The sequence below is a fragment of the Purpureocillium lilacinum genome (genome assembly GCF_023168085.1).
Source record: "Purpureocillium lilacinum CBS 284.36 DNA, scaffold_1, whole genome shotgun sequence".
Classification (NCBI taxonomy): domain Eukaryota; kingdom Fungi; phylum Ascomycota; class Sordariomycetes; order Hypocreales; family Ophiocordycipitaceae; genus Purpureocillium; species Purpureocillium lilacinum.
In genome coordinates, this window is record NW_027072111.1 from 3,707,399 (window position 1) to 3,734,932 (window position 27,534).

The 27,534-nt window shown below is 62.5% G+C and overlaps 10 protein-coding genes across 10 annotated transcripts; 5 read left to right on the plus strand and 5 right to left on the minus strand.

Moving 5' to 3' along the window:
* Positions 1-2,690: 2,690 nt before the first annotated feature.
* On the plus strand, positions 2,691-3,513 carry PLICBS_000824 (uncharacterized protein; the record flags this gene model as incomplete). The annotated part of the gene is made up of 2 exons (XM_018318133.1): positions 2,691-2,976; positions 3,038-3,513. The coding sequence occupies 2 exons, from the start codon at positions 2,691-2,693 to the stop codon at positions 3,511-3,513; spliced, it is 762 nt and encodes a 253-aa protein (XP_018183658.1).
* Positions 3,514-5,006: 1,493 nt separating this feature from the next.
* PLICBS_000825 (uncharacterized protein) lies at positions 5,007-6,924 on the minus strand (the record flags this gene model as incomplete). Its single annotated transcript, XM_018318131.2, has 6 exons — positions 5,007-5,081; positions 5,233-5,404; positions 5,467-5,609; positions 5,726-6,103; positions 6,214-6,380; positions 6,525-6,924. The coding sequence occupies 6 exons, from the start codon at positions 6,922-6,924 to the stop codon at positions 5,007-5,009; spliced, it is 1,335 nt and encodes a 444-aa protein (XP_018183656.2).
* Positions 6,925-7,620: 696 nt separating this feature from the next.
* On the minus strand, positions 7,621-8,132 carry PLICBS_000826 (uncharacterized protein; the record flags this gene model as incomplete). The annotated part of the gene is made up of 3 exons (XM_018318130.2): positions 7,621-7,770; positions 7,823-7,977; positions 8,042-8,132. 3 exons carry the CDS (start codon positions 8,130-8,132, stop codon positions 7,621-7,623), a joined length of 396 nt encoding a protein of 131 aa, XP_018183655.1.
* Positions 8,133-9,353: 1,221 nt separating this feature from the next.
* Positions 9,354-10,733, minus strand: PLICBS_000827 (uncharacterized protein; the record flags this gene model as incomplete). Its single annotated transcript, XM_065599670.1, has 1 exon — positions 9,354-10,733. One exon carries the CDS (start codon positions 10,731-10,733, stop codon positions 9,354-9,356), a length of 1,380 nt encoding a protein of 459 aa, XP_065455742.1.
* A 1,122-nt stretch (positions 10,734-11,855) lies between these two features.
* PLICBS_000828 (uncharacterized protein) lies at positions 11,856-13,355 on the minus strand (the record flags this gene model as incomplete). The annotated part of the gene is made up of 1 exon (XM_018318129.2): positions 11,856-13,355. One exon carries the CDS (start codon positions 13,353-13,355, stop codon positions 11,856-11,858), a length of 1,500 nt encoding a protein of 499 aa, XP_018183654.2.
* Positions 13,356-14,831: 1,476 nt separating this feature from the next.
* On the plus strand, positions 14,832-16,043 carry PLICBS_000829 (uncharacterized protein; the record flags this gene model as incomplete). The annotated part of the gene is made up of 1 exon (XM_018318128.2): positions 14,832-16,043. One exon carries the CDS (start codon positions 14,832-14,834, stop codon positions 16,041-16,043), a length of 1,212 nt encoding a protein of 403 aa, XP_018183653.2.
* A 3,637-nt stretch (positions 16,044-19,680) lies between these two features.
* On the plus strand, positions 19,681-20,202 carry PLICBS_000830 (uncharacterized protein; the record flags this gene model as incomplete). Its single annotated transcript, XM_018318125.2, has 2 exons — positions 19,681-19,903; positions 19,967-20,202. The coding sequence occupies 2 exons, from the start codon at positions 19,681-19,683 to the stop codon at positions 20,200-20,202; spliced, it is 459 nt and encodes a 152-aa protein (XP_018183650.1).
* Positions 20,203-22,451: 2,249 nt separating this feature from the next.
* Positions 22,452-23,755, plus strand: PLICBS_000831 (uncharacterized protein; the record flags this gene model as incomplete). The annotated part of the gene is made up of 2 exons (XM_018318124.1): positions 22,452-23,438; positions 23,534-23,755. 2 exons carry the CDS (start codon positions 22,452-22,454, stop codon positions 23,753-23,755), a joined length of 1,209 nt encoding a protein of 402 aa, XP_018183649.1.
* Positions 23,756-23,947: 192 nt separating this feature from the next.
* On the minus strand, positions 23,948-25,258 carry PLICBS_000832 (endocytosis defective-protein; the record flags this gene model as incomplete). Its single annotated transcript, XM_018318123.1, has 3 exons — positions 23,948-24,669; positions 24,731-24,965; positions 25,022-25,258. The coding sequence occupies 3 exons, from the start codon at positions 25,256-25,258 to the stop codon at positions 23,948-23,950; spliced, it is 1,194 nt and encodes a 397-aa protein (XP_018183648.1).
* An 805-nt stretch (positions 25,259-26,063) lies between these two features.
* On the plus strand, positions 26,064-27,014 carry PLICBS_000833 (isopentenyl-diphosphate delta-isomerase idi1; the record flags this gene model as incomplete). Its single annotated transcript, XM_018318122.2, has 3 exons — positions 26,064-26,277; positions 26,362-26,700; positions 26,779-27,014. 3 exons carry the CDS (start codon positions 26,064-26,066, stop codon positions 27,012-27,014), a joined length of 789 nt encoding a protein of 262 aa, XP_018183647.2.
* Positions 27,015-27,534: the final 520 nt, after the last annotated feature.

A 27,534-nucleotide genomic window follows, 5' to 3' on the forward strand; every position in this document is an offset into this window, starting at 1 on the left:
AGGGCTTGCGGAGCAAGACAATGAATACGCAGTCGTCCGCGGAGTATGGAGTTCGGCATGATCGCGGGATAAGTTGGCTTTGAATAAACGCAGACTTCATGCGCAAGCGAAGCCGCCGTATCCAACTGACTCCGTGGTCTGGCATCGACGAGCTACGTAGCAACGGGAATATTGACACCGCGGATGCCCCTTGAGCAGCCTGTGCGGTGGTGTTTTCCCCTGGCACTCGCGCCATCGGCGGGAGGCACGCAGGGAGCCGTCCGGGTGAGACATGGCACACAAAAGTTGGCACGACAATGCGGTAGTCGCACCGGCAGCGCAGGAGGGTTGTCACGCCTCGCATGCCTGCCATCCATCCATCCTGCGTCGAGCGCGAGAGCATCGAGACTGAAAAGGCGGTCCCAGCAAACACACGGCACAAACAGCCACTGTTGGTTGGGAGCGGCCACGTAAAGAAAAACCGTAGATAGAAGCAGCAGCCATCAGCGCGTGTCTTTTTTAGGCGGCGGGCCACAGCGCAGAGGCCACCATCCCATCACGCGCAGAGGCCAGCCGCAGAGGGCCGGCCGGCCATGTCGAGGCGACCTGAAACACGGAAGCCGGCTGTTCTGCCCTGCCTGCGTCGTGGGCGCGTGCTGGCGCGAGCGCGAGAACGACTGGCCCGCGATCGTTGTCGCTTCGCTCTCGCGCGCGGCCAACGGCCCAAAGCTACGGCCAGCGAGCGGATTGAGCCGAGACGGCAGCAAACCAGACCAAAGAAGAACAACCGAAGAGCAAGAAAGAAAAAAATTCTTTAAAAATTCTGAAGGGTGAGTGGACGTCCGCCCCCCTCCCCCCTTCGCGATGCCATTCGCGAAGTGGTCACCGCCCACCCTCCCCGTCCAGGTCCGCCTCCGTCCAGTCGGGGACGCGGCAGACGGGTAAATTAGACCAGAGCGAATCAAAAAAGGGACAAGCTTTCGCGGCAGACAGACAGAGTGTGAGAGTGTGACAGAGGCGACGCGGTTCCACCCTCAGGTGCCGCTCTCGACGAAGTTGGGAGAGAAGTTTTTAGCGCCGGGCTTCTAATAATGGGCGGACAGACGTTGCGCCTCGCGGGCGGACGATTGGGTGGAGAGGGGCCAAGGGGGAGGAGGGAGGAGGGAGGAGGAGGCCCGTTCCTGGCGCCAGGCACGATGACTCTTTAACTGGGCCGCGCGAAACGGCTGTTGGTGTGGCGGGCGACCACGTTTGGCTGGAGTGGCGTGGAGGAGGGGCCACACATCTCCTTTGAGCTGTTTTTGTAAGTGAGCCATGTCAGTAAGCGAAAAGAGGGCAGTGATGTGCGCGCGCGCGCGGTCGGCTTTGTCCGGACGGATGAGGCGGCCGAGGGATCGCGAGATGCGTGGCGGCTGGCGGGCGGTCCACGTCTGCCGTGTGCGGGTACCGTTTCGTTGATGCGTTGTGCCAAAGTCCGGCCGGGCGGCCGAGCATGAAGACGAGGTTCTCGTCAGCGCAAGGATGGTACGCAGATCCAAATCAGCCTGGGCCGCCCAGCCAAGGCCGCCGCCCAGCAGGATTGCCACCCGGCCCTGAGCCGTCTGCGATGCTACCTGCGGTGAAGAAGAGCGCGCGCGCTTCGTGGCCCCTGTCTGTCTGTCTGTCGCCTCAATAGACGCCACGGCCGCCGTAGCATTGAAACAATCAATCAAGCATTCATTCAATCAATCGACAGTGTCCACCCGTTCCAAGATTTTTGATCGTGTTCATCTCCTTCGGCACCCCAGGGCAAATCGTTTCTCCATGGCAAGGGGGCGGCATTGAGATTGAGACTCGCATGCTGCAGAGGGCCCAGTCAGTGCACGTTGCAGCGTTCGACAGCGGATGCCTGTCCACTGGGCGGACCTTTCTCTTGGTCCCAGCGGCAATTACAGGGGCATCTGGGGGCCAGCGGACCTTGCAAGGGGCTGCCCTGTCCGCTTGACCGCATCCGGTATGGCCGGGCTTCAGCGTCCCTGTCCCCCAAGAAGCTTGGGTGGCCCAGTGACCAGTGGCCGGCCAGTGCTGGCCAGGGTGGCGGCCGCGGCGTTGCGTTAGCGCGGCGGTGCCTGACTTGGCTGGATGAGGGAAAGAGCTGGAGCCCTGGGGGCCTTGGAGGTGGTGGTGGTGGCCCAGTGAGCACGGGCCAGCCGCAGTCCATGCCAGGGTACGGGACGACGCCGGGTCAGGCCAGATGCCAGGGCGGGCAGCTGCAGCCAGGCCAGGCCAGGGCACTCACTCTCTCAGTCACTGGCTCAGTCACAGCATGCACCCGTGCTGAGCACACAATGGATGGGGGACCCGCCGCCGCCGCCCGCCGCTGGCACTGGAACTGGCGACGACAGACTCGCCTGGGCAACGACGCCCGGGAAATTAAAAGGACTCCCCCTGGCACCGCCTCTTGCGGCGCCCGCCTCCGCCTTCTCTCGCACACTCTCACTCTCACCACCACTCAAGACGCGCTCGTCGGCCCATCGAGGTCTCCTTTTGCAGGCTCACCTGTTTGTCCGCTCCTCAGAGTATTGCTTCAAATACTCGTTCCACTCTTTCGTGAGACCTAGCAGCCAGCAGCAGCACCAGCAACAACAACAGCTCTCGACGCGTCGCCTTCCTCGTTCCGAGACAAAATAACCACCACACACGCTCCTTGACCTCAGCAGCAAACCGCCACGATGCACTTCCTCGCCTCCGTCACCGTCCTCGCGGCGTCCATCGCCGGCGCCGCCGCGTCTCCCCAGAAGATGCAGCCCTACCGCCTGGCCGTCATGCCTCTCCCCGGCCAGAGCCTGCAGCGCCGCGACACCAACGGCTACGTGCCCGAGACGACCCAGTGCGGCAAGGGCAACACCTGCGCCGAGGCCTGCGGCGCCGGCTACGACCAGTGCACCACGTCTGACAACGTCGCCCACTGCTTCAACCCCGCCGCCGGCGATTCGTGCTGCACGGACGGCTCTGGCAGTAAGTGCCTTCTCGCGCGCGCGCTCCTCCTGACTTGACCATGTGCTGACGCAGAGAATAGACTCGTGTGCCAAAGGCTACTACTGCACCCACGACCACTCCAAGCGCACCTGGTGCTGCCCCGAGTCCATGGACCTCGCCGCGTGCGCCGCCGCCTACACCATCACCGGCGGTCTCGAGCAGGCTCGTTCCACCACCAAGCCGTCCACCACGTCGACTCCTCCTCCCACCACCTCGTCCACCTCGACCTCGACGACTCCCACCACCACCTCGAAGCCCTCCACGACGAGCATCGCCATCGTCACCGAGACCAAGGACAAGAACACCACCGTCTGCCCCAGCAGCTCCGGCTACACCACCGCCTGGACTGGTGCTAACAGCACCATCACCACCGCCCAGCCCACACAGCCCAGCGCGGTCGTTCCCTCGGGTACCAAGAGCCTGCCCCCTCCTCCGCCGACCAACGTCAACGCCGCCGCCGCCACTGGCGTCAGCGCCCTTCTGCTGGTCGCCGCCGGTGTCGTCGCCCTCCTGTAAGCCGGCCCACGGTGCCGTGCTGGATAGGGGGCGCGGACGGCCCGGAGCTCCGATGACGAGTGGAGGCGTTGGAGCCCGGGAAGCCAAGTGCCAACGCGACAGGCTCAAGCGCAGCCACGAGTTACGAGTCTTACGAACGGAGCGCCGGCAATGGTCGCGACGGCGGTGCGACGACGATGGTCGCGGTGCAATCGCCCGAGTTGCGTGGGCACGGGCCTGCCATTTTTTTGTGTGAATTCACCTACCTGCATCATCCTTTTCCTCCTTTTCTTGCTGCGACGATTCCCCTTCTGGCGACTTCGAGTAGTACCCTACCGGGAGTCGGCCGCGGTTTGATCTCTTTCTATGGTGTTTGGGGTGGGAGGCGAGGCGGCTGGCATTGGTTGTGGGCATCTCTTGGAGGGATTGCTTGGCCTCCCCGCGCGCGCGTTATACCTAGTTGCCCCCTTTCGCGAGGGCGCCGGTCGGGTTGGATATACTCTCTCTGCCTTGGTCAAGGGGTGTTTGTCCTGTCCCTGCCCGACGTCGGGCCGCCGCATGTATCTATTCGCTTAATGGCCCTAGTAAACAATTGTAACTCGGCATTGCACACGCGCGCTTGTCCGCCTGCTTCTTGTCTTCTCTGTGTGTCTGTCCTCTTTCTCTCACTCTGTGCGCCTCTCTTGCTGGGTTTGTGTGCCTCGGGCCGGTCCTTGTTTACTCGGCGCCCGACGACTTACACGACTCGGCCGAGCTTGGGGCGGGTTGTGGAGAATGGTGTCACCGTTGGAATGTTGGGCGCGTTGCATCGGGGCGATAGAGTTTAGAGCCCAGCCAAATCGGGGCGCAGCTCTTTCCTTTTTTTTTTCTTGCGGGAATGGCGTCTGGCTCGGGGGTCGCAGCTTCGATCCTCCGGCGTGAAGGGGGTTCAGGAGGAGGAGCACGGCGAAGCAGAAGCAGGACCCTAGATGCCTGGATAGATGGATACCTGGTGACGGGGATTGATTGATCCTGGCGGGTGGACGGGCGGGCGGGCGGGCGGGTGCCATGTGGATTTGATTGGGGCATGTGCGTGTGCGTGCGTGCGTGTGTCTGTATGTGTGAATGTGTATGAGTGAATAAGAATGTGCGACTTGGTGGGACGAGGTCTTCTTCTGCTCTTTACTACTGCGTGCGTCGCGAGAGGAGCTCCAAGGTAGGTAAGGTAGGTAGGTATGTAGGTACGGTAGTTGTGATGGCGATTGTCTCGACGGAACATTGGAGGAGATAGACCGCGCCTGTGTCGTCGGTGAGGTCATGTTATACGACGAGCATGCGTGCATGCATTCCCTATTATGTGGTGACTACGTTTCCTCGCACTGCGCACATAATATAAATCAGACACGTTGTAGTTCGTTTGGACTCTCTTTGTCTCTCGCCTTGGGGCTTCGATACTGTCTGTACTACGCACGCAGATACGCACGAGGCGACATGCACCTACGAAGTACTTCGTAGTTCTAGCCAACATAACTACATCACCTCCACGTGTTATCCCACCCAGCCTGCTCGACGGCAAACGCGATGGCGAGCCCCGCGAACCGAGCCATGTGCTGAGTATGTTTGCGTTAGTCTCCTTTTCCAGTCTACAACATACGCCAGCAGATGCACACACACAGAGAGAGAGGTAGGTAGGTAGGTAGGTATGTAGGGTTGGGCTTGAGATACATGAATATTGGATATTCACTTCCGGGCTTTACTCACCTCAAACGAAAAGACGCCCGTCTCGTCGTCGACGTCGAGCGTGTCCCGCACGCCGTGCACGTACGGGTCGTAGTCGCCCGGCAGGCCGCCGCCCGCCATGGGGTTCCCCTCGGTGGCAAAGGCCGCCGGGTAGCCAAAGTTGGTGAAGGACATGTAGTCGGAGCCGGCGTTGCTGTTTTCATTTCCCTCATGGTCAGCGAGCAGGAGGGGGGCGAGAAGGGGAGGGGGCCTTACGCAGGCAGCTTGTATGCCCTGGCCGGCAGAGAGGTATACTCGCGGGCCAGGTTCAGCGTCCAGTTGGTCAGCGGGCCATCGGCCATGGTCTCGACCAGGCCGATGGACTCGGTCGAGTTGCGCGCGATGAAGGCAACCATGTCCTACTCAGGGGCACGGAGAGAAGTCGTCAGTATCTCAGGTTGAACCGGCATCATATCCGTGGGAAACTATTCCCCCCTCTCCGCTGAAAGAAAAGAGACGAAATAGAGGAACTCACAAACTCGAGCATGGCGCCGATGCGCGCCCCCGACTCCCTCTTGTACCGCGCCACGGCCTGACTCCCCAGGTTGCCGCCCTCCTCGGCCGCGTACCAGTGGAACTCGACGGGCCCCCCGCGCGGCGTGTACCCGCTGCGGGCGAGCACGCGCAGGGCCTCGAGGATGGCGACGGTGCCGGAGCCGTCGTCGTCGGCGCCCGGGGCCGGCAGCAGCGGGAACAGGTAGTTCATGGAGTCCTGGTGCGCGCCCACGACGGTCAGCGGCAGCGAGGCGTTGCGCGCCTTGGGCTCGAAGCGCGCGATGACGCTCGGCTGCGGGAAGCGGTGCGGGAAGTACTCGAGCGAGATGTGCGTGTGGAAGGGCGCGGTGCGGATGATCTGCTCTCCTTCTTAGCATCCCCTGTATACATGTGTTACACCGACATAAGTCTCCTGCGTCTGGACACGGGGGAATGAGGGGCATCTTGGGGGACAAGAGGTTTCCTCACCTCGGCGACCTGGCCGTGGATCCATTGCGCGCTCTGCTCGCCCGTCGTGCTGCCAAAGTACCGCGTGTAGTAGCTCGTCAGGTGCTCCAAGTTGCTGCGCATCTCCGCGATCGAGACCTGCTCGATGAGCGGCTTGACGAGGCGCTGGTTCACCAGCTCAGGGAGATCTAGAGAGGAGTGCAAGTTTCCGTCAACACTTGGCCACGCTCAGCTCATTCTCGCACAACCTGTTTCTAACTCTTGCGGCCTTGCGCGCGAGAGGAAAGAAACCCCCTTCTCACTCAGTCAGGTCGGAATCAGGATAGACATACGAGCCTTGTCCGCCAGGGCGCCTGTCCCTCCCTCCGCTCTCATCGTGTGGTAGACATCCTCATGGTCCGTCACGTCGGCAAAGTTGCGGCGCTGGCGGCGCAGGCGCAGCTTGTCGCCCTCGGTCATCCAGCGCGGCGCCGCATCGCCCGAGACGTGCAGGAGGCGCGGCTCGGCCATTTCCGCCGCCAGGTTCGGCCGCAGGGAGAGCAGCGCGTCGACAGGGTCGGCGTGCGCTTCGAGGGCGCGGAGGATCGCCGGGTCGACGGCGTGCTGGTGTCGCTGGGGAGGCGGCTTGAGGACATGCTGCTCAGCGGCGGCGGCGGCGGATGCGATGCCTGAGCCGAGCAGCTGCTGGCTCAGTAGAAGCAGGAGGCTCGCGCGGAGGGTGGATAACATCATGGCGATGCTCGGAAACCAAGTCGACTTTTGTGCCTCTTGTTGAGGAAACAAAGTGACAGAGACAGGTGACGATGCATCCTCGCCACCAAGTTCCAACGACTTAGGCCCTGGACCCCGCTTATGAGGTTGACATCGCGGGTACCGAACCCCAGCTCGGAATTCCCCAAGAAGAAGTCGCCGCACGGGGCATAATGACGCCTTTTGCGCGGCAAGGTGTTACGCGCCCGCACGCGCGAACATTGATTGCGTGCTTACGACGGTGTGGTTCGGGGGAAACTGGACCCTCGTGGAGTCTTAGGGGATATGGATGACGTCGCCGGTTGCACGTCAGCTCGGTGAGCCTGGACGCGGACTTTGAGCACAATGGCTTGCGTTCGAACACCTGTAGGCAACGGCAAGAATAGCGACAGGAACAGCGGCAATTCGAGAACATTTGCGGACATGCACCGACGGTGCAGACGGACAGGCACAACCGCCCCAGTGCAGCGTCCAAGGCCTGCCCCGGGATAGCTCACGCCCGCTGGCCAGCACCAACGGAGCCTCGGCAAAATAAAGAGTCGGGCTTCTTCAAAGTCTTGATACATCTCAATACTATGCCACCAGTCCCCGTGGTATCATTCCTCCGTGTATGCGTAATACTAAGACGTGTGTATGGTGTATGTGCATTGACATAGACGTCGACTCGAGTCGCTCGCTTTAGTTGCCGACAGCCTCGGGCTCCTTGTTCTCGTCGTAGCCGCACGAGACCTTGAGCTTCTCGACGAGCTCGACGTACCGCTCCTGGGCCTGCTCGGCGGTGATGCCCTCGTCGACGACCTTTTGCCAGGCGTTCTTCTTGGCCTTGCCCTGCGCGACGCGAGCGGAAAGTGTCAGCCGGGGCCGTGTTCCTGGGCAATACATAGCGCAGCGGAAAGGAGCGAGGGTAAGGAGGGGCCTCGGGGTGATCAAGGCGCTGGATGGGAAAAGGGGGAACGGGGGCGCTTGCCTTGAGGTCAAACATGCCGGGGGCGGCGGCCTTGGAGATGTCCTCGCCGATGGCGACCTTGTAGAGGGCTGCGGCAGTGTCAGCAGGAGTGAAAAGCGGGAGCTTCTCCACCACGACGGCGGGGGGCCTCACCGTAGAGGTCGAGCAGCTCGTCGTTGCTCGGCTTGCTGGTCAGCTTCTTGGAGTCGACGACGGCCTTCTGGAAAGCTTCGGTCTGAGCCATGGTGGGCGGCTTGGGGAGGGGGTGCGGTTATGCGGTTCGTTGGGAGGGCGGGTAGGGATGCGGAGCAGAGGAGTCGATAAGCACGCTGTGGGCTGATCAGACACGCGATGCGGTGCGGGAAGTTGCTGGTTCCTGGAACGCTGGAAGAGTGGAGGGGAAAGCTCGTGATGATGCGAGGTCGAGTTGTTGGGGGAAGAGAGGAGCGGGCGGGAGGAGAGAAAGGCGGTCGTGGCGTGGGGAGGGGCGGCAGGGAGGTTGGAGCTGGCACGCGGTGGCAGACGGAGGGGCTCGCGGGGCAGCGTGATTGATTGGGCCGTGCGGGGCCAAGCGTTGGGGAGAGAGACTCGACAGGATGCGAACGAAGGTGGAGGCAGGCGGCTGCCCGTCACTTGCCTTCGTCATGCGGCGGCGGAGCAGACGTGACGCTTCTCGTTTCCTCGCACGAGCCTGGCACGGCATGGCATGGCAGGGCTGGATGTCATGACATAGTATCATAATGATGCTGTTGCTGTGCCACTGGAGCGACTGTCACTGTACATGGTAGGATGGTCCCCTGCTGCTGCTCTGCCTGGAGTGCCCACATCACCATGGACCTCGGAAGACGGCTACATTGTGGCGGTGCGTGGCCATGCCTGATGCCCGTGGTCAAGGTACGAGGACACAGTACTTGATTTTGTCCTTGTACGTGAGTCTATCTCCTCACTCGATCAACCCCATCAGCTGTGCAGAAGATATCCTGAACCGAGTGTCAAATGCGGCTGGAGCTCTTGTGCCGCCGTCCACGAACCGCCATGTCTGAGACGTCGTCATTGTCAACGCTGTCTCAACTGCGAACCGACCGACCCCGCGGGGTCTCCAGTGTCTTGCTCGGCCTCACCGGGTTCACAAGATCACTGGAAAAGAAGAGATCATAGTAAGCAGCCTTTAGCTGGCGACGGTAGCATCCTATCCATCTCTACCTTGTATGATCCGCCGTATATCCGTTCAATATCGTACCTGGTCGCCGCATTGCACTTTGTAGCGCGGCGTGACCTACCCATCTATGTGACGCCTACTCTGCAAAGACCAGAGCCAGCCGTCTGGGCTGCGCTCTTCATATACTCATATACACACATACACAAAAGTCCCATCGCGCGGCCTCCCGTTTGCCCGCAAATCCCTAGGCCGAGCGACCGGACCGCATTTCCCTTCTCTTACTCGCTCCGGCGCCGCCCGTCTCTCCTAGACGCCGGCGCACAGGCCCAGGTCGCCCAGCAGCTCGCCCGCGAGGACGTCAATGGCACCCGCCTTCTTGTCCTCGATGCCAAACGCCAGGAACAGCTCGTCGTCGAGGAACCCGCTGTAGCGCCTCCCGCGGCCCTTCCAGTTCATCGACGTCACGTAGAACATGTCGGACGAGTTGGTGGCCGGGTGCCGCTCGCGGCCCGAGATCCACAGCGGCCGCTTGGACATGGCGTGGATGCGGAACGGCGGCTTTTGCTCAATCACCATCAGGTACGGCTCGTACACACTGTGGAAGTTGTAGTACGTCTTGTGCTGGTAGATGGTGAAGATGAAGGTGTTGTCGTCGGTGGCTTTGCACCCCGCGTCTGCCTTGCGGCACATGGTCACCTTGAGCGAGTTGGTCGCCTGGTGGATCGACTCGAGCTCCGGCGCCGGCCGCGGCATGTACTTGGCGATGCACTTGGCGTCGCGGGCGCTGGCGTGCGTGGCCAGGTCCGGCCCGACCGACCCGTCGTCCCGGAGCTGCGTGAAGACGCGCGCGGGGAACACGTCCTGGTGGACGTACCTCTGCCCCTTGTTGTCCCAGAACAGGAAAAAGTTCTTCTCCATCTTGCCATAGGGCGCCGGGCGCTGCAGCTCGGTGGCGTTGCGGAAGTCGGTCTCGGGGACGGGCTTGTCGCCGTTCCAGCCGATCAGCCCGGCAAAGTTCTGGACGAACTGGCCGAAGCAGGTGAACTTGGAGTTGGACCCAAAGGTGATGTAGGGCTGCTCGGGGCCGAACAAGACGCGGGCATCGTGGGGGCCGATGTTGAGGTTGAAGTACTCGAGGTCGCCCTTGCACTGACCGCCCTCCGTGGGAGCGACGGGCAGCGGCGCGGGAGGCGCGCGGCAGCGGAGGGCGCCATCCCACATGATGGCCTCGCAGTGCACCTCCTTGAACTCGATCGACGGCTCGGCGTTGACCTTTTGGGCCACGACGATCCAGATGTCGTCGGCGTCGGGGTGCGGCAGGATGTTGGGGTTGAAGGCGTCCATGCCGCCAAAGTCGATGCGCACAAACTTCTTGTCGGGCGTCGACACGGAAAAGACCTCCTGGTGCTGCTGCTGAGCGTCCTTGAAGGCGTCCGGCGTCATGCTCTTGCCGTCCTGAGGCGTCGCCGCCGCCCATTGCGAGCCGTGCGCGCCATCGTTGTCGTCATGCTCGTCGGCGTTGTCGCCCTTTGGCGGCTTTGATTTGGAGTTTGGCTTCGGCCACTGCAGCTTGGACGCCTCTGACCAGCTGCGACTCGACAGGCCGCCGTAGTGCGACGCTGCGTAGAGACAGACGAGCGCCAGGCCGACCAGCAGGGCCAGCCGGTGGACGTTTCGCAAGAGCATGGCAGCAGGGCCACTGCGCGATCGATGCCAAGCTCGGGAGCGCAGTATTAGCGGGCGAACGGCGACGACGGCGGCAGCGGCAGCGGCAACGGCAGCAACGCGCGCAGCAAAAAGACGGTCGTTTCTTGGCTCCCTTGTACGCGGGGGCGAGCGACGGGGCAGCGGTTCGTCGGTCGTGGACGAAGAAGCTTGGGACCTGAAACCTAAAGCTGTAGTATTACCTGACGTGCGCGCGGGCCTCGTCTGCCATGGCGCGCAACGGGCAGCATCCAAAAAAAACCTAAGGCAAGAGACCGGCTGTCGCGCTGCCTCGAATGACAGGGGTGTGTCGTCACTTGTTCGCTCCGGAGGCCTGGTCCGTCCAGACGTCAGATGCGAGGAAACGGGGTTCTCGACAGGTCAGCCAAGGCAGGGCAAAAGGTAAGCGGGACAGCAAGCGACTTTGAGAAATTAATTAAAACAAAAAGTCGACGGCGGCGGCGACGAGTGGACGGAGCGTCATGCAGCCGCAAGGTTATTATTCGGACGCCTCGTGTGCCAGCTGGTTCCATGGTTGGCAGCCCGCGCGCCCTTTTTTTTTCCTTGGGCGTCTTCCATAAGCATGTGCCTGCCTCCCACGCTGCCTTCTCCTTTTTGCAGGCGGGCGTGCGTCTCGATCTGCAGCGCGGCGACATTGTGCTTACCCGTGTGTGCATTAGCGGTTGCGCCGCCGCCCGCGTCTGGCTGAGGCGCGCCCCAGAGTCCAGAGCCAACCTACCCACGCGTGCCGCAAGGCCATGGGGAAGGTAAAATTACTGGCACCTGTTAGTGCCGGCGATGGGGGGGTGGACGCCTTGACTCGTGCTCCGGCGCACTCCTGGAGCGTCCACCACAGTGCCGCTCGTGCAGGTCGCCTCGGCGCACTGTACAGCAAGCCATGGCATCGGCCTCCTGCTTCGAAAAGGAAATAAATCTTCACCATCAGATCGGCCAATTCTTCAGCTCCGGCGAAGGCACACACGATCTGGAACGCCATGCTTCGTAGAGATGCTTTTTCTAAAATTACCGAAAACGCTAAATGCACTACCTTACCCATGTATCATGTATCATGTCTGATGTAGTATGGAGATGTATCATGCCCGCCTATGCACGGTTGTGCTTCCCCGGCGCCTCCGGCAGTGTCGACCTGTACAGCCAGCTTGCGAACCGAACGCTCGGCTTGTCCACCGACCTCGTCACAAAGTCGGCCAGGCAAAGAGTGAGCGGCATCAGCAACAGCTGCGGCAGCAGGAACGCCGGCTCCAGCCCCGTCGGCCCGACCTGCGGCAGCGACCACCAGTCCCCCCACTGCGGAATCGCCTCGAGCTGCTTCTCAGTCTTCCACCCGACCATCATGTACAGCCTGTTGCCGATGGTCCACAGCACGGGGCCGTGAACCAGGTACAGCGCGTACGAGATGCGGCCCAGGTACTGGCAGGGTCGCGTCTCGAAGAAGGCCTTGAGCCAGCTGATGCGCGGCACCGCCGCGACCAGCAGCGTCCCTGCCCAGAAGAGGTAGAACCACTTGTAGCCGAAGACGGCCTGCGGCTTGAGCAGCGACAGGTAGTACCAGCCGCGATTCCTGGCGAATTGGTCCATGTCGTTGTTGTGGCTCGGGACGCCGCCCAGGTAGATGGAGATGGCCAGCATGTGGTAGACGATGAACATCTTGTACTTGCTGAGGCGTTCGAAGATGGCCGGGAGCTGGTCCGCCTTGGACAGCATGTCAAAGTAGCACAGCAACGTGCCCGCGAGGAACATGGAGCCGTAGTAGCCGTCGGCGATGTAGAGGAAGTAAAAGATGAGGCCGACGAGGCACCAGACGCGGGCCTTGCGCGTGCATCGCGACAGCGCCAATATCGAGCTGAAGACGATCATGGAGCCCCTCATCTCCACGGGGATGGACCAGATGTGCCGGTGAAAGGTCATCCACGGCTCGCCACCCTCCTTGAAGATGAAGCTAAAGTTCTTGAATTCGAGATAGAACGCCCACATCTCACCCAGCCACGTGCTCTGCGGGATCGTCCCCGTGTCGACCCAGTACCCAAAGAGATGCCATGACGTCGCATAGACGAGGACGACGGCGACGAGGGGCAGGTACAGCCGGAAGAAGCGCCTGAAAAGGGCCGACGCCAGATGCTCGCTGAGGCCGGCAAAGTCGCCCTTCTCGATGAGGGACAGCGGCTTGATGGAGAGGACGTAGCCCGAGAGGACGAAGAAGACGGTCACCGAGTAGTGGCCGCCGGTGAAGAAGGTGCGGACGCCGGGCAGCGTCGCAAAGTAAAAGTTGCCCTCGAAGCCAAAGGCATTCTCGAAGATGAAGGGGTTGCGGACCCAGAGCTCGTGGTGGTGCCAGTAGACGAGGAGCGCCGCGAAGCCGCGCAGGCCGTCCAGGTAGGCAGTCGGGCCCGGGTTCTGAGCGCCGTGGGACGATAGCCGCAGCCAGGACCTGAGGCGGCTGACGATGCGGGCGGGCTCCGACTTCCACGAGGCCTGCCGGCGGCCCGGGTAGGCGGCCTCGGAGTCGGAGTCGGACGAGGCGGCGGCGAGCTTTGCCTCGTCCCAGTTGTCGCCGCCGAGCAGACCGGACGAGACCGAGGGCATGATGAGGGTCCTCGGGCGCTGTCAATGTGGACAACGACGCAGGTCGCGAGCTTCTTGCGGTGGTGATGATGATGTTTGGTGATGACGACGGCGGCAACCACGACGACGACGACGAGAAACGGATCGCGCCGCCTCGATGCGGGTAGATGCTGCCGTGCTCGTCGCGTACGGGCTGGCGGCGCCGCGGCCCACGACCAGGAGCCACATGTGGGATGACGCCGGGGGCTGGCACCTGGGCCAGTATGGATGAACACGAACACTGTGGCAAGTCGGGTGGGACGAAGGACTGCGGCCGCGTCGGCTGAGGTGCCCAGATGCACTGCCAGCCCAGTGTGTCGCTGGACGCACTGGCAGGCAGAGGGAACTGCCTGACTGCTCGAGCGAAAGCGCCCTGTGGCGCGCACACTCTGGCGCCTTCGTACCGGTACATCGACGGTCTGCCTCGGACACCGCAGGCGCTGTTGCAGTGGTGCAGTGGTGAAATTTCAGGCAGGGCAACCCCGGCCGAGGCTCGCTCGGCCGTGCCCCCCATGCCCCCACCCCCCACCACCACCATCAACTCCCACCACCCACGGCGCCCATGGCAATGGCATCGCACACCCATGCTGGCTGATAGCATTGATCGTCCCCTCCCCCGGCCTGTGGGCGCACGCCTCCCGGCCTTCTGCCCTTCCGGGACCTCGCAAAGGCCGCAAGAAGCCAATGGCCCGCCCCAGACGAGTCCCTGCAACGGCGCGCTCGACGGACCCCGGCCGAACCTTGCCAGACCCAGTCCCTCCACTGTTCCTCCACTGACAAGCCTGACCCGCGGCCTGGAAGCGAGCGGGCGCTAGCGCGCGAGTCGAGCGCTGGCCCAGCGTCTCCCGTGGATCGGAATAGCGTTCGTTGGGCAAGGCTGGCTAGGCACGCCTTTGCCGTGCGCCAGTGGAGTGGGCAGCCAATTTCACTTTCTGGCGCGCAGGCCCATGGCCAGATGCAGTGGCTTTTTTCCACGCGCAGAAAAACCATATCGCCATCCCAAGGATCAGTGCCTGGGCGGCTGGCATCGCACGTGCTGGGCTTGGCTTTGGCCGCCTCTCCCACCCCCCACCTCCCGCGAGTTGATGAGTGCGGCATCCCGTCATGCGCCCATGACCTGTCCCGGTGCATGTCGCATGTACGTACCTTTTTCTGGTGGTCGTAAGTTCGTACGAGGTTTGTCCGACCTGTCGACTTGGCGTGCTCTTCCTCCTTGACGCCAACTACTGTACTCTCTCTTCCTCCCCCCCGCCAACCCAGCAACAACCCTTTGCCTCGCAGTTCGAACTCTCCTGGTGTTGCGCTGCGTCTCCGGCGTCGGTGCTTGACGACTTATCTGCCGTTTCTTGCGCCATGCTGGCAGACCACAACAGCGCTCACACGGATTCCTGACAGCCTCGGAGCCCTCACCCACGACAACTGGCCAGCACCTGGACGGGATTTACAAGTGCGCCAGCCATGAAGAAGATGGACACACCGCCGCTCACGCCCACGCACAAATTCGCTCCCGTCAAGCTTCCTCCCCTCAAGCTCTCGCCAATGAACATTCCCTTTCCCCGACGCCTTAAGAAGGCCGTCCCCGTCTACGTCGCCGTCGTCCTGCTCATCTTCATCTACCTCAACCTCGACGCCTTCCCCCGCATCACAGACGACGAGCAGGTCCCTCCCCCGGCGAGGCTTCCCGGGAGCACATTTCCGCAAAAGATATGGCAGACGTGGAAGATTGACCCGCTGCTCTTCGGCATCACGGAGACGGTGCGCGCCACGACATGGCTGCAGAAGAACCCGCAGATGCGGTACGAGGTCATCACCGACAGCAACGAGATGACGTACGTCGAGGAGCACTTTGGGCCCAACGGCGTCAATCGCCCGGACATTGTCGAGTTCTACCGCAACGTGAAGCTCCCCATCATCAAGGCGGACCTGCTGCGCTACATGATTCTGTACGCAGAGGGCGGCGTGTACGCCGACATTGACGTCGAGGCGCTCAAGCCGTTCCACCGCTTCCTCCCGGAGCGGCACAACGAGGAGGAGTACGACCTGGTGGTGGGCATCGAGGTGGACGAGCCGCAGTTCAAGGACCACCCGATCCTGGGGCAAAAGTCGCAGTCGTTCTGCCAGTGGACCATCATCGCGAAGCCACGGCACCCGGTGATGCTAAAGCTCGTCGAGAACATCATGAAGTGGTACAAGGGGGTGGCCAAGAAGCAGCGCGTGCCCATCTCGCGTGTGGAACTCGACTTTGACCAGGTCATCACGGGCACAGGCCCATCGGCGTTTACGACGGCGCTGTTGGAGGAGATGAACCGGCAGCAGCCCAAGGGCGCGGCCAAGGTGACGTGGGACGACTTCCACCACATGGACGAGTCCAAGGTCGTGGGCCGGGTGCTGGTGCTCACGGTCGAGGCGTTTTGCGCCGGGCAGGGCCACTCGGACTCGGGCAACCACGGTTCGCGCGGCGCACTCGTCAAGCACCACTACCACGCCAGCAACTGGCCGAGCCGGCACCACCGCTACAACCACCCGGCGTACGGCCAGGTCGAGGAGTGCAACTGGAACGTCGAGTGCGTGCAGCAGTGGGACAAGGACGTGGCGGGCTACGAGAAGCTGTCTGCCGAGCAGAAGAAGGCCAAGGTGGCGGAGCGCGTCAAGCTCGTCAACGGGTCATAGAGCGGGAGGCGGCGGGGGTTGGGCGTTTCTCTACCGGGTGCGGCTGTCCGGTACAGCATACGAAGCGGTCAGTCTATAGACGGGTGGGCAGCAAGTCATCAACATCCACGGACGGATACTCACGGCACGGCATTTTCACGCATATCATAATTGTATATAGATGGTCCTTGTACGTCACGAAGCGCGAGGCTCGGGGTTTTTTCTTGGTTCCTGGGTATTGAACGAACAGATACAACGCTGTAACCTTCTATGTACATGATCAATTCTTGATTTGAGTCTTTTGGTACAGCAAACGCAGTATTTTACGAGCGCCCGTGCCTGCGATATCGTATATCGTAACTCGTACTTGCAATGCCGCCGAGAAACGTGTGCGGTGAGTGTTTGTGTGTCTCTGTGCAACACGAGCAGCCATGGACGCCACGTTCCGTCACGCGCCTCGGGGCTGAGAGGGTGACGGCAACGGCTACGTGCGACGACGGGAAAAAGGCCACGATGGATGCAGCAGAGGAAGCTCGCGCCGCTCCGCGTCCCGCTGCTGGGCATCGACGCCATGCGATCGGTGCATGACACACTGGCCGGCCCGTGCCCGCCTCCTCCCCCCCGGGGCCCCAGCCAGTCAGCCAAACAGCGGCCAGGCGGGCTTACTGCAATGGAAATTTGACAATCAGCGCGGGACCAGCAGGATCGCCGGTCTCGCGGGGAATTATTACAGGACCTCGAGGGGCTATTCACAAGGTTGGTTGGCACCGACATTCATCACGTCCACTAACACGCCCACACCCTCTCACGCACCGCAGGCTGCAGCCGCGGGCGGCAACCCAAGATAAGGTACGAGTAGTGTACCGACCAGCGCCGGACTACCGAATGCAACTGCAGGGCCGGACAGTGCGGCACCGTATCAACAACAGCAACGATCAATCACCAACACGCAGACACAGACAGACACACACACACACACACACTCAGAGAGAGACACCGACTGCGAGAAAACAGGAATCGCAATGTCCGGGCTGGCCAACCAACAGGGCCGATCGCCCGCCGGGCGCGGCATCCACCCCCGGGAATGTCTTCACATGTCACCGAAGCGGGCGCCGGGGGGGCCGCTTTGGGAAGACAGCTCCGACGCTTACATGACGGCGTCTTACTCTTGGTGTTGCACGGGCTGGCGGTGCCGCAGGCAAGAGCGCCTTCAATTCAACTCTATCTCGTCGAGGGTCTCGGGTGCCGCCGCTGCACCCTGCTACTAGTCCGGACTGAGCGGAATGCCGGAGGCGCTTTTTTATTATTATTTGCAGTAGCAGCATCTGAGGCCAGCCAGCAACCTGGAAGCGAAGGAGCAGGCGTAAAAAAAGCCCACGGACAAGGGGGGCCGCCCGCTGGAAATTGCAAAGGGGAATGCGTTGCACTGGGTGGTGGCCACACCACGCCAGTGACATGCGCTCGCTGGGGCCCTGTGTGGCGCCATGCCCAGAGGCTGTTGCTTGTTCCCAGGTGCCCTCCAGGGCTGGTGTCGGGGGGGATCTGGTGTGGCTCCCACGTTTTCCCTTGTACCTGTACCTGGTACCGGTACTTGGTGCCTGCGCTGGTGTCGCGCGATATTTTGCTGCAGAAAAAATAGAGAAGAAAACTGGAAGTGGCGCTCGAGCCGCACTGCAGACCCGGCGGGGCCGCCTTCCACCTTTTTTTGGGGCACTGCAGCGGCCGGCCGCCCACAACCTGAACCCACCCCTCCAGCGGCATCCACACCCATCCTTGCCATCCACTTCACCCACCGCGACCTCCAGGACTGCCAATGGATCTTTTCCATCTCCCCCAGGCTCGGTTACCTCCGCGGGGCGACGTCGACAATCTACCCAACCCAGAGCCAGATGCCCAGGTTTGCCCGCCGCCCATGTTTCTCTCCTCTCCACGCCGCTCGGCCAAACAGACGCCGGCATGGCAAACCCACCCCCAGCTTTGGGCTTCTCGGTCCTCGCTGGCACTGGCGCGCCCCCCCTCTCATCTCCTTCTTGGCCGTGCGCGGCTTCGGGTGGCGTTCCTGCAGGAAGCAGGCGAACCACTCACTAACACGAACCGCCACCATCATCATCACAGCCAAGGAGCAGCAGCAGCAGCAGCAGCATTTCCCCGGGCAGTCGCGCGCATGTGATGGCCACAGCCCTGTCCGTACGGGGCGTGGCGGCTCCCGCTTACCGCTTACGAGTCCTCGTACAAACCACGGTGCATACGAGAGGAGAGGCACAGACTGACTGACACAGAGAGAGGTGATCAGTCTGCGCCGCCTGCGGCTCGTTCTTCGAGGTTGGTGGCCGACTCGCCGGCCGATTTGCGACGCACGCCGTCGTCATCTCACACCACGCCGCAGATACCGTAACCGCGCCCACGGGGCGCACATCTGCCCGCACGCACGCACGTCCTCACGCACGACCGTCCGTACGAGAGACCCCCCCGTCGATTCAGACATCCTAGATAAGCAGCAGCTGGTGGCGCCGGCAGCGGATGACAGCCAGATGGGGTGGCACGACATTTGCCCACCGCCGGCGCCCTACCTGTTCGGCTGAACCGCCGCCGTCGTACTTCGTACTTGCGCGAGGCCGACAGCCCGCCCAGGCCATTCGGCGCGATTTGCGGGCAACACAGCTCACTTGACAGCCCGGGAACGGGGTGGCACGGCGCCACGAGTCGGTGGACTGGATCAGTGACTGTCTGACTTGCGCCAACGGGCCCAAAATAAAAAAGTGCCCACGACCGGGCTCCGCTCCGAGCGACGAGCGAGGCGCGATGCGGCAAACGGAGGGGACGCCCACACGCACACACCCCATCTTGCCCATCGCCCGCCGGATGGATGGCATGATGGTGAGAGACGACGAGCGAGCGAGCCGCGTCCCCGTCCGCCTCGTCGCTACGGTCACTGCAAGGCTCCAAGGGTCTGGTCCACCCGCATCCCATTGCAACACTGTCGGTCGTCGGTCGAGGCCGCCCGCCGCGGTCCCAACGGCGGGTATTTTTCCTTTAGACTTTCTTGGGACGGGATCCTTCTTGCGACGCTGTGCCGCACTACGGCGTATTTGTTGGCGAGACGCCCTTGTCCCCGACGGTTGGGCTCTGTTGTCTCGCCGGTATCAGATCACTTGTTCGCGATCTCTCAGCCGGGCGACGAATGCTTGTGTTTGTTGGTGAAGAACCGGGCTGTGTACTCGGCACTGATTAAGGTTAGGAACTTGCCCGTTGGGGAGTCCGTGTGAGTCGTAGCCTGCGTTAGCCCTGGACGGGGGCTGGGTGGTGGATGGACGGGATGGGATCCCCATGCGGTCTGCCAACAGCCACAACACATGGGCACTGGCACACACACGCACATGCTCACACACCTCTTGCTCTTCCTGTCTTCCCGTCTGTAAGATCCAAGGCCGGGACCTAGCGTCGCCTGGCCCGCCCGCCATCCGCCTTCTTACCGTCCTGGGCTTACATGCAATAAAACTGCAAAAGACCCGCGCCTCATCTCCCACCGGTCCTCCTCCCCCCTTCTTCCCTCTCATCACCCGCCTTATTCGCTTTCGTCTCTGACTTTCGGATCAAATCGTCACTCGCTTCGTTTGTTCCTCTCTAAACCAGAAAAACAAAACCCTCAACCGCAACCATGAAGACCTTCTCCGTCGTCGCCCTCGCGCTGGCCACCATGGCCTCCGCCCAGAGCCTGGCTGACATCCCCAGCTGCGCCCAGACCTGCATCAAGGACGCCGTCAAGCAGGCCACCTCCTGCGACGTCGCTGACGTCGCCTGCGTGTGCGCCGAGATGGACAAGGTCCAGAGCGCTGCCGTCGGCTGCATCCTCGCCGGCTGCGGCCAGGACAAGGCCATCAGTACGACTCACCTCCTGGTTCTGTTCCGCAAAACGTAGCATCACACACTGACCTTTCCAACAGACGAGGTCCTGCCCGCCGCCAAGAAGCTCTGCGCCAACGCCCCTACCAACACCTCGGGTGCGTCCAAGCCTACCAAGAAGCCCAGCGGCACGGCCACGGCCAGCGCTACCGCCACGGTCCCCACGCAGGGCCCCTCGACGACGTCGTCCACCACTCCTCCCACCGTCACCGCCGGCGCCGCTGCCTTCGCCCCCGTCGGTGGCCTGGCTGCCCTCGTCGCCGTCCTGGCCCTGTAAACGCGCTCAACCTCGCGGAACGAAGCTCATGGACACGAACGGATTGGGTTGGGTCCTGGGAGCCGCCGCCGCAACGGGCGATCGCGCGCTCTTCACGCGTGACACCTGCGGCAGGCACTCACTGGCCTCTCAGCATTTGATTTTGTAACTTTTCACTTCTCTCTCTCTCACACACACTCATCATACAGCCTCGCCTCGCGGTTAACTGGGTCGCCATCGCTGTGTCTCTGTGCCGAGAGGGGGCGCCGTATCTCTTGTGGCCCCCTTCTCCCCTACGGCTTCATGTCACGGGCTTTCACGGAGGGGTCGGTCATGGGGCCGGGGCGGCGTTTTGGCACACTTGAGAATGAGTGAGGATGACCTGGCGATGATAGAAGGCGATATGTGTACAGGTAGACTTTCGGACATATTGTTTAATGGGCCGCTTCCCCCGGGGCGCGCGCTCACATACACACTCGCGCGGAAGGCCCCCCGGGAGCGCGAGACGGAAAATATACCTTGCGTTTTGCCGAGATGCAGGGCCGCCCAATTGTGATTGTGCTATGTGACGATTTGATGAGTGAGAGTGGTTAATGCGGATGTGAGCACTGAGCACTGAGGTGCACTCGGCGACCGAATGCCTTGCTCGGGGCAGGGGGACCGAGTGACAGCGCTTGGCGATGCAGCGCGGCGCAGCTCACTGCGGGGCCGCGTCTTGGAGAGTGCATGTGAACCCACTGCATGTGCGTGGGAATAGGTGAGCATTGATGAGCAGGACGGGACGAAAGCTGGACACGGCTTTTGGGACTCGATCGAGTGCGTACACGAAGTGCAACAACGGAGGCCATGCCTCCCACACACCCATCCTCGTACTTCGTACTTCGTAACGCGTGAAACGCCGTGGCTCGTATAAAGACAGCACGGGGGACCACGCCTCAGAGGCGCGGCGGGGGAGGAAGGCAGGGTTTGGAGACGTGGATGGGATGGAGGGAGGGAGGGATGCAGCCAGACAGGCAGGCAAGCAGGGTTTGAAGAGGCCTGGTCGAAGAAGTGAGCCAGGGGGGGGTTCATCTACCTAGCGGCATGCATCGCAGAAATCAAGCCTTCTTGGCGCATGACCGGGAAGTGCAGACGGCGCGTCTCATTGGCCTCGGGCGGCTTTTTGACAGGCTTAGCGACGCATCATTACGGCTTCTGCTGGCTGGTGGTGGTGCTGCTTCATGGAAGGTGTGTGTACCTCTTCTTTTTAAGGTGTGTGTACTCATAGGGGCCCGTCCTGGCGGCCACTTCTGTCGGACGCGCCGTCGGAGCCCCGTCCTGTTCTGCCCTGCCCTGCCCGTCCATTCGATCCGCGCCGGCTACTATTACTCTCGCTCATGCATCGATCCCGCTGGTGTGTCTTTCATTCAACATGCATGCTGTGCGACTGCCGACGACCTGCGCTGGGCCCATTCGGCCAGAACCTCATACCGGCGGGGCCATATATGCCTATGCTTGAGAAGTCTTACACGACTGCTGTTTGATACAGCAATAAATGCGCGGGGCTCGCGTTCGGCCTTCTCTGTACTCTGTATGAAGTAGAGGCGAGCTGCGATACAATGCGACTTAGACACACGTCCGCTGCAGATGAATGAATGAGTTTGGGGCGCACGGCATAAAAGCGGGGCCGCCCGTGCCTCGTTTCTCCGACCGGCCGAGACATCAACCCGCTGCGCGGCGGCCGCTCTCCCGCCCGTCCGTCTGAGACACCGGGCCGCCGCCCGCGGGCGGGAGAGACACGCCGACGACACACGTCATCGTCATCATCATCATCATCATCACCATCACCAACCTCATGGGCCATCCACGCTCCGTCACCTAGGACGGCATGTCGCGCTTTTTCAACTCCTCCCGCTGCACAGAATAGACCTCTCGTCGTACGTAAAACACACGCGCCTGCGCGGAGCCGGCAGAGATGCACCTGGCTGAGGGGCGGCCCTGAACTCTAAACGTCCGCTTCACCGAGCCCCCGTGGGTTGTCGTCACGCCGTCATAGACTGGAGGAGGAACTCGTGCAGCACACGCCGTCCGACTGCCCCGTTTCCCACTAAGGTAGTTTGTTGCTGTTGCTTGTCTTTGCAGCGCGCGTGTGAGGCAAGCAAGACGCGGCGAAGGTGACGCCCGCGGAACGCTCTCAAAGTCACAACGTCACGAACGCTCTCGCCCACACGCCCCTGAAAGCCCATCGCCAACTTCCATCGCGACCTGCGAGCGAGGAGCGCACCCAAACCATGTCCTTCCTTCACTCGTGCGCCACGCACCCCAACACGCGGGCGACCGTGGCCAACTACCCGTCCGTGTCGGACCTCGACCAGGTGGTCGTCGTGGTCGGGGGCTCGCTCGGCGGCCTGGCGGTGACGCACCGGCTGCTCAAGCACGCGCGGCGGCGGCACCCCAAGATCAAGGTGGTGCTGGTGACGCGCAACTCGCACTTCTACTGGAACATCGCGTCGGTGCGGGCCATCATCCCGGGGGCGCTGCGGCGCGGGACCGACGACGTGCTCCGCGCCATCGAGCCCGAGCTCGTCCACCGCTACCCGTCCGACAACGTGCAGTACGTCGCCGGGCGCGCCATCCGCCTCGACCCGGCCGCCAAGACGGTCAGCGTCGACACGCCCACCTACGGCATCCGCCTCGTCCACTACACGCACCTCGTGCTCGCCACCGGCGCCGACGCCGCCGTCGCGGGCATGCCCTGGAAGGCCTCCTCCACGTACGAGGCCCTGCTCGGCGACATCCGCGAAACGGCCGACCTCGTCCAGCGCGCGGGCCACGTCACCGTCGCCGGCGGCGGGCCCACGGGCGTCGAGCTCGCCGCCGAGATCAAGGCCGCCTACCCGGCCAAGACGGTCCTGCTGCTGCACCTCGGCGCGCAGCTGCTCGGCGGGGACTCGACCGCGCCGCTCGTCGAGCGCGAGCTGCGCGCCATGGGCGTCGAGCTGCACAAGGGCGCAAAGGCCACCAGCGTCGACCGCGAGTCCCGCCCCGACGGCACCATCGTCGTCACCCTCTCCGACGGCGGCAGCTTCGAGACCGACGCCTACCTGTCCACCTCGGGCCAGGTCCCCAACACCCGCTGGATGCCCAAGAACCTGCTCACCGACAAGGGCTACGTCGACGTCGACGACTGCATGCGCGTCAAGGGCGTCGACAATATCTGGGCCGTCGGCGACGTCGTCTCCAAGCCCAAGGCCGGCCTGCTCAACACCGAGGCTCACGTGCGCTCCCCTTCTCACACACCACACCCATCCAACTCTCCTCCCGTCTTTCCCAAGACGGGTATACACATATCTGTGCGCTAACCCCTGACCAGGCCGCCTGCGTAGCCAAAAACATTGAGCTCTCCTTCTCGAACAAGGACCAGGAGCCCGTCAAGCTGCCCACCACCGACGTCTTCCTCTGCACCCTCGGACCGGACCGCGGGGTTGGCCGCTACGGCAGCATTCCCTTGCCGTCATTTGTCGTTTGGGCCCTAAAGAGCCGGTCCTTGGCCACAGAACGCACCAGCAAGTATGTCAAGGGAAGCATGTGGTGAGCCTAGGCTGCCCGCATAGATAGAAATAGTAAGTAATAGTAATAGGCTGTTGGTGTCGGCGACAGATGCGCGTGGACAACAGGAAGGCACGCGTCTCTGGGTAATAATGCAAGTAGTTAATAATCACGTCGGGGCTGTATGGACAATAAAAGATACCCGCTTGGATCCAGAGTCTTCCTCTTACACGATGCGCTAACCCGCCTTCTCCGCGTCAATCTGCCTCCGCAGGTCGTCCAACACGTCCTGCCTCGACCGCAGGTGCGTCTCCAGCCCCTCCACCTGCTCCCGCACCGTCTGCAGGTCGTCGGATATGCTCTTGAGACCGCTCCCCGCCGCGCTCTTCCCCTTGCCCTCCTCCAGCTCCCGCAGCTCTTTGCGCTTGTAGTCCAGCAGCTGGTCCAGCTCCCTCTTGACGAGCGCCGGCTTGGAGTCCCGCTTGCCGCCCTTCCGCCGCTCGGCAATATCCTCGACCTTTTGGATCTTGGCGTCGAGGTCCTGTAGCTGGCGCTTCAACCGCACCTCCTCCCAGTCCTCTGTCTTCTCCGTCGAAAAGTCGGTTCCCGTCGCCTTGAACCCGCTCCGGCCGAGCCTCGTCAGGTACTGGTCGCCGAACTTGGCTTTGCGCCCCGTGGCCGTGTTGTCGTCAGCCTTGGCTGCCCACCGCGAAGCCGCACCCGTCCGTTGGTTGTCGAGCTGATAGTCTATCTGGTTACGCTCGAAGCTCGACCGCAGGGACGCGGGCACGGTGCGCGGGATGCGGAACCCCTCGTGGCGGTTGTTGAGGATGTGCAGGAACGCGAGACAGGCATCCTTGTTGATGGTAGAGCCGGCGGACGGGTTGACGAGGTTCCACGCCGAGCGGATGTCGGTATCGGGCACGTCGAGCGAGCCGTACAGGTCTTCGAGGGCATTGACTACGAAAATGGTCAGAGCGTGCAATTCTGGGCGGTAAGATGGGTGTTCAGAGGGACCAACATGATAGCTCGCCCCGCATGTCGCGGTTCTCCTGGTAGATTTGCTCGTACTTGGCCTTGTCCTGCGGGCTCATGTACCAGTCGAATCCGTCCTTGAGCCCCTGGTCGTCCGAGTCGTCCTCGACCTGCTCAAACTGCGGCTGCTTGCCCGTGATGGCGCGGCTGGCCTGCACGAGGTGAGCCTTGGACTCGGGGACGAGCCAGTCCGGCAGCGACTTGGGCACATCGGCATATTCCTGCAAGCAGTCGGTAAGTCTATGCGCACCGTTCCTCACTCGCTTCGGGCGCATACCCCATTCAGGACGTCAAAGATGACGCGCATGGCGACGCAAAACTCCTCAAAGTCGAGGTTGCCATCGTTGTCGACGTCGGCCAGGTCCCATACCCGTTCCAGCTGGTCGTCGCGCAGGCCGCTGTTCTTCAGCACCGGCGCGGCTTGTTCGCCCGTCAGGTACTGGCCGCCGCCCGTCCGGTCGGAGAATATGTTCCAGTACGTCTCAATCTCCTTGGCCTCAATCTTGGGAGGCATCGTGGTGGAATGCTCGGCGGCGGAGCGCGGTCGAGCGGCTCCGGCGGGGATGGCGGTCGGGGGGAGGAGGGGGGTCGCTGCCAATTGCAGGAGCCGCGATGGCTGGCTTGCGCTCGCGGGCTTGTCCTATGCGTCGCAAGGGGAGAGGGCGCGTGGACAATGCACAGCACAGCTCCAGGTCGGGTGGTGATGCTGGCGGGTGGTATGGTGGTGGTGGATCGTGGTGGTGCAGGTCAGTGACGAAGCTCCCCAGCCTCGCAGCAGCAATAGGTTCCCCTGGCTGGCGGCGCTGCCGCTCACGGATTAGCGGCCCAGCGCACGGTCGATGCTCTGGGCTGCCCGTCGAATGGTGGAATCCACCAGTAGGTGGCTCCAGCGGCCAACTGACATCCGCTACAGCGTCCCGTCTTTCCCGTCGTGCCTTGATGAGTCAGCCAATTTTCCCCGTCCCTCGCGGCACGAATAGCAAGAAAGTGGCAAAGCCTTGGGCGGCCGTGGGGCCGGTGCCTCGTTCGGCGGCCGGCGGCAACAGACGGCACTGGCCAGGCCAGTGAGGAGCCACCTGATGCCATTTGACCTGTGCACGGGCAGCTGGAGACCTGAACAGGCTCGGCGGACCAGATTTTGGCGGGGCACCTCTGAGATGCCAATTGGGGGGCGGGCTCCGGGGGGAAGACGGGACGGCACACCCAGGTCCTTTAAATTGCCCTTGGACCCCGTTGTTGGCATTGAGCATCGCCGTCCTCAAGCCGACCGCCTCCTGCAATCCACCACCCATTGCTGCCTCTCCGACACGCCATTCGCCATGTCGACGACCACGACGACGACCACGACGACGACCACGACGGCGGCGGCCCAGCCCATGACGGCCGAGACCATCCTGCGCCTCTTCCCTGACATTGACACCACCGACGATGCGCTATCGGGTCACGACGAGGAGCAGATCCGCCTCATGGACGAGATGTGCATCGTCACCGACGACAATGACATGCCCGTCGGCAAGGCCAGCAAGAAGATCTGTACGTGACGCACAGCACATCCAGCTCTCGGGAGGAAACGCGCACTGCTCTAGACACTGACCTCGCACGCCCTCCCCGCCGCAGGCCACCTCATGACCAACATCGACAAGGGCCTCCTCCACCGCGCGTTCTCCGTCTTCCTCTTCAACGACAAGAACGAGCTGCTGCTCCAGCAGCGCGCCACCGAGAAGATCACCTTCCCCGACATGTGGACCAACACGTGCTGCTCGCACCCGCTCTCCGTGTCGGGCGAGACGGGCTCGACACTCCCCGACGCCATCGAGGGGGCCAAGCGCGCCGCCCAGCGCAAGCTGGACCACGAGCTGGGAATCAAGAAGGAGCAGGTCCCCATTGAGAAGTTCCGTTTCCTCACGCGCATCCACTACAAGGCGCCGAGCGACGGCAAGTGGGGAGAGCACGAAGGTGAGTTGTTCCCCTCTCCAGCACGTCCCCCCAGCGTCACCGAGGACACGGACACTGACTGAGCCGCTCGGCTTGCAGTCGACTACATCCTCTTCATCAAGGCCAACGTCGACCTCGACGTCAACCCCAACGAGGTGCAGGCCACGCAATACGTCAGCGCCGACAAGCTCAAGCAGCTCTTCGAGGACCCCTCGCTCAAGTTCACGCCCTGGTTCAAGCTCATCTGCAACTCGATGCTGTTTGAGTGGTGGGAGCACGTCGACTCGGGCCTCGACAAGTACATGAACGAGCAGGAGATTCGCCGCATGCTGTAGGCTGGGCCACGACTAGCGGCATAGGCCTCACCTTTTCATGTCTGAGGCCTCGTAAAGGAGAAGGGGGAGGGGAGGTGGAAGAGGGAGATAAACACGAGGAGGCTGGGGAGTGACGAGGTAAAGTACATGTGATATCAAAGCGCTGCATCCAGGGAGAGTTGCGTATGTGGCCTCAGGAGTCGATTCCCCTATTTCAGTCTCTGTAGCTAGCCACGCCGAGAGCAGACAGACGTCGTCTAGCATAATACCTGCCCGTCCAGAGGCGTTTTCGGCACAATCCCCCGTCGGCGCCGGCCGGGCGGCACGCATCATGCGGGCACACCAAGGCGCTGTGGCATCCCGCGATGGTAACACGGCCGCGAAGCGGTAGACCCGTCCATGACCTGCGTTGCCTTGCTGTCGGCGCCAGGCCCAATAGCCCAGGCCCCGATCTGCGGCCGCGTGACCACACACTGCATGCCGCGTTATCTCGGCGGCGAGACCCGCCTGCACGCCGCTGCCGACGTTTGCCAGCTGGGCC